Source organism: Agrilus planipennis, unplaced genomic scaffold, assembly GCF_000699045.2.
Source record: "Agrilus planipennis isolate EAB-ADULT unplaced genomic scaffold, Apla_2.0 scaffold220, whole genome shotgun sequence".
NCBI classification, from domain to species: domain Eukaryota; kingdom Metazoa; phylum Arthropoda; class Insecta; order Coleoptera; family Buprestidae; genus Agrilus; species Agrilus planipennis.
Window position 1 is genome coordinate 154258 of NW_020439189.1, and position 5169 is coordinate 159426.

The 5169-nt window shown below is 31.1% G+C and overlaps 1 protein-coding gene across 1 annotated transcript in view; it reads left to right on the forward strand.

The window, feature by feature from the left end:
• The window catches only part of LOC108739158 (helix-loop-helix protein 1-like), an 11092-nt gene extending 5923 nt beyond the window's left edge, over positions 1-5169 (forward strand). The window contains exons 4-5 of the mRNA XM_025978076.1: positions 1556-1643; positions 3430-5169. Coding sequence (XP_025833861.1) covers positions 1556-1643; positions 3430-3654 — 313 coding nt within the window. The 3' untranslated portion in view covers positions 3655-5169. The remainder of the gene's footprint in view (positions 1-1555; positions 1644-3429) is intronic.

Genomic DNA, 5169 nt, shown 5'->3' on the forward strand with positions numbered 1-5169 from the left:
GGGTCGTATTTCTTTACCAGGGCCGGAATTGAAGTTGCAGTTACCTTTACCTACGTTTTTCTAGAAAACGGTGAACTTTCGTACATACAAACATACTCCGCCTTTATTTTCATTAGGTACGCCTTGTATGAGGAAGAGCAAGAATCCAAGTATGGTTCTTTGCGGGACTCATATATTTATAGTACAGCTTGTACTCTGAACATTACCTATTTTCACATATTGCTTTGTATTTGATAATCTACAACTAGGTGTAGTAGTTTTTACTTACATCTCACATTTACACTTTTTTTTTAAAGTTCTTCATGGTTTATACTACGGAAATCATTTACAAAGTCTAGGAATACCCCGCTATCGTATGTTTGCTTTTAGCAAATACTTGCATTTAAAATGTAATTACAAAATAAACAATACCTATTTCTATTTTTTGAGAAAAGCATTTTGTATATTATTTAAAATACTTTTCCAAAACGTATTTTCTATTTGTAAAATACGAAATACATTTTTGACGTTAACAGTTTTGCTAGTATCACTGATCAAACATCATATAAATAGATGAATGAATGTTGCTCACATTGACCATTAAAGGTGGAAGCTTAAAAAGGGGACAAAGAGACATTTCATGAATGTCTTCTAATTCTTTAACTGAGGAGAGTCCAAAGAAATCTAAATTCCTTAGAAATGCATAAAATTTAAAATGTTGGATCGATATTGTTTTCCGGGTTCAATGTTATAGTCCATGGAGTTTTGAAGTCCAAAACTGATCTCAGCACCTGCCAAATCACCACTTATCGTACCTTTAGCAAGGAACTACGAAATTCTATGAACTACGACAAAACAGCCCGCAAAACAATATCCAATTGATATACCCTAGCTGTGTAAAACTGAAAACTTCAAGATATTATGGTAAGGTAAATGCATATAATCCAAAATTCTTAGAAAACGATTCGAAAAACTTCACTTATTAGATGAACCCAAAGCTAAAGAAACTATGGATTCCATTTCTTTCTCTTATTACAATGTGTAAAAGATCGGAAAAAAAATCGGGTTGTAGATGTTTTGATATAAACTGATTGATGTTGATTTTACATCAATAAAATTATTTGCAACCCCATCTTAGCTCTGTTCTTTCACGGTAAACAAACTACTTTGGCATCAGTGTCTTTTTTCCAATTAAAACGGTGACAAGGCAAATAATTATTAGTTGCTGAACTGAAGAAACAATACCATAAATATAGAAAAACTGTATCTCAATCACTTCAAACAGAAAAATATGAATCATACTCAATATATGCAGCTGGTGATATAGTGCAAACACCACTATTAGTTTAGAAAAACTGCTAAATTTAAAAAAATGAGATAAAGCCTGCAAGGTTTTCTTAAAAAAATATTTTATACTTAAGTAAATGTAGAAAATTAAATAGTAAAATTAAAATTGTGTCCTCTATGCGATATCCTGGCTGGTATTAACCGAATCCGATACCCGGATACATTTTACCAGTATCCGAAATTAGCTCTAAAAAATTTTCAATAATCTTGACATTCTCTTGTTTTGTAGATACATACAATTGTTAACCAGTGTATTGGAATGGCAACAAAAGCACGAAAAATGCGAATTTCGCTGTGAAAGTATAATATCACCTCACCATTCAATTCTTCCTGCCAATCACAATTTCNTTAGGTGCAAAAGAATACAATTAAATCCTCTGTCGGGAAAAAACGAAATGACTTTCCGAACAACCCTATATTAACAGGCAGTATCGGAGTCTTTTGAGAAATATTTGTACGTTATCCGTATTGGCCTGGTACTCAGTAAAGTATTACGATATTTGTATATTCAAAGGCTGTAACCTACCCGTTTGAGAATTTGTACGTTATCCGAATCATTATTTTTCGGATATTTCCGCAATTAATCTTTCATGTGTAGTGCGAGTGAGATAGTAGAAGATAACGTACTATCTACTCGATAGCACCTTGCGACGTTTCCTGTGTCTTAACGAATGACCACTTACGAATACAAAGGCAAAGTTGGATTGATCTTAAGTGATTCTAGAAGATGGTGTCATTGGTATGATTTCTAATGCAAAGTGGAAAGTGTAAATTGCAAATATAAATTATATCCAGAAAATCTCAGCTTTGTAAAGACGTTATCTTAACTTGTAAACCCTTCCAGAGATGTGATTTATTTGAAACACTTGCATTTAAATTGTAAATACAAAATAAAAAATACCTATTTTTATCTTGCACTTTTTGAGAAAAGCATTTTGTATTTTATTTAACGTATTTTTCCAAACGTATTTTCTATTTGTTAAATGCAAAACGCACTTTGCCGTTAATAGTTTTGCTAGTTTCAGCTATCAAATTATTTGAAATGATGAATGAAAGTTGCTCACATTGACCATAGAAGGTATTAGAAGCTTAAAAAGGAGACAAAGAAACATTCCATGAATGCCTTCTAATTCTTTAATTGAAGAGAACTCAAAAATTCTAAACTCATTTTGAAAATGGATAATTTAAATTTTTAGATCGATATCGTTTTTCGGGTTCAGTGTCATAGTCTTCGGAATTTTGAAGTTCCAAATTAATAACAACACTTGTCAAATCATCACTTATCCTACCTTTAGCAAAAGGAACTACGAAATTCTATGAATTACCACAAAACAGCCCGCAAAACAATATCGAATTGATTATGGTAAGGTAAATGCATATAATCCAAAATTCTTAGAAAACGATTCGAAAAACTTCACTTATTAGATGAACCCAAAGCTAAAGAAACTATGGATTCCATTTCTTTCTCTTATTACAATGTGTAAAAGATCGGAAAAAAAATCGGGTTGTAGATGTTTTGATATAAACTGATTGATGTTGATTTTACATCAATAAAATTATTTGCAACCCCATCTTAGCTCTGTTCTTTCACGGTAAACAAACTACTTTGGCATCAGTGTCTTTTTTCCAATTAAAACGGTGACAAGGCAAATAATTATTAGTTGCTGAACTGAAGAAACAATACCATAAATATAGAAAAACTGTATCTCAATCACTTCAAACAGAAAAATATGAATCATACTCAATATATGCAGCTGGTGATATAGTGCAAACACCACTATTAGTTTAGAAAAACTGCTAAATTTAAAAAAATGAGATAAAGCCTGCAAGGTTTTCTTAAAAAAATATTTTATACTTAAGTAAATGTAGAAAATTAAATAGTAAAATTAAAATTGTGTCCTCTATGCGATATCCTGGCTGGTATTAACCGAATCCGATACCCGGATACATTTTACCAGTATCCGAAATTAGCTCTAAAAAATTTTCAATAATCTTGACATTCTCTTGTTTTGTAGATACATACAATTGTTAACCAGTGTATTGGAATGGCAACAAAAGCACGAAAAATGCGAATTTCGCTGTGAAAGTATAATATCACCTCACCATTCAATTCTTCCTGCCAATCACAATTTCAGATTAAGAGCCAGGTATCGACGTCCAGTACCATCTTCGGCCATATATTCCAGGAGTGATCGCAATGGAAACAATTTGTTAATGATCGTTTCACCCGATGGAACGAATGGTGAAAAGTCAAATTTAATACCCATTTCAATTAAAGCCGAAATCGAAGACAAATTGGGAGAAGACGACAAAAAAAGAATAAATTAAGTCTTCATCAATGAAACACAATATAATGATATGAAGGTGCAATAATATTACATATTAGAATTAATGTTGAAAAGTATGTTTAGACCTGTTTAATTAAAATAATTGGATTTAATTCCGGGATGGTGTATAATTAGACAACATACTAATTATTATTATATTACCGACTGGATCGATTGCGATGACGCCATTATAAAGAGGAAGTTATCAGTTGTGATGCAGGGTGCTTACCCAATTATTTCTCGTTAGAATATCGGAATTTTTTATAAACTTTTAGGAACAGTTTCACTTGATGACAAAGTTGGCCTTTAATTAACATCTACCTAATTTTAATACGAACTGAATTTTTAAAACAGTTAATAAGTTACAGCAAAATATAATAATACAGAAATTAGTAAAGTTCAGTTTCTTACACTTGTTTGTACTCAAATTTAACTAACTTTATCTTCAAATTACTTATAAAGGATGGAAGTGATGATATGGTTCCAGTAAATTTATAGTACTTAGTACTGTTAGGCATTTGTGATTGTCCACTACTCCGAAATTTAATCTAATTAGAAATAATAATATCCAGCAGTAATCACTGTAATTGCAAATTTGTTCTAAATTACTGATTATTTATACATATAATAGTCGTATCATTTGATGAATTGCGTCAGAATTTCGGGGTACCACCATATCTTTTATGTATCCTTGTTAAACCGTTTCTTGTTTTAGTTACTGATTTAAACATTAAAAATTTATATCTAATATAATAATTCTGTGCTAATTGTAATAGAATTTACGAGTATATTCACTATGTAAATTAAACCAACGCAAAAAACGGAAAAGAATAAAATTTATTTGGGTTTTTAATCTCGTTATAGGTAAAATCAATGGGCGATTTTGAAGTCAAATGACTTTTTGGTTTCGAACCATATCTCACATCAAATCATAGCAAATCGATGAAAAAATAGGAAGCTAAGTTCAAAGTTGGTACAACCGCCCCGAACTTTTGGTTTGACTTTGAGCTTCTAGGCTATAATGTCGGTGGACTCACTTCTTCGACCCAACTGTCCAACTTTCTCATCAAGTCATTGGAGAATCGTTTTCGTATGCTTAAATGATTTTACATCGGTCTTCAATAATCTTAATGTCTATTTTTGGGACCCATCTGGTTTAGGTACAATCGGCTAATTACCAATTACAATTAAAGAGATAAAAGTCAACAGTTTCGCGGTGATAATGCCCACGTGTGAGGTGGGCGAAACACGTGTCCGCTCAAAAAGTTTTTTGTGGTAATTAGGGGTGTCTTTTTTTAATTTTTTAATTAAAGAGATAAGTTATTTAACTTTTAAATCGCCCATTATTTTTACCGCCTGTATTAAATACATATTAAGTAAATAATAATACAGTGCTTAAATATTTCTTTTAAATGTGTATTTCTGTTAAATTTTTAATGTGTTTACGGACTTATTTAGACTAATTCTACATCATAACGTTTTAAATTATGTGAACTTATATTTTTATATATAGAAT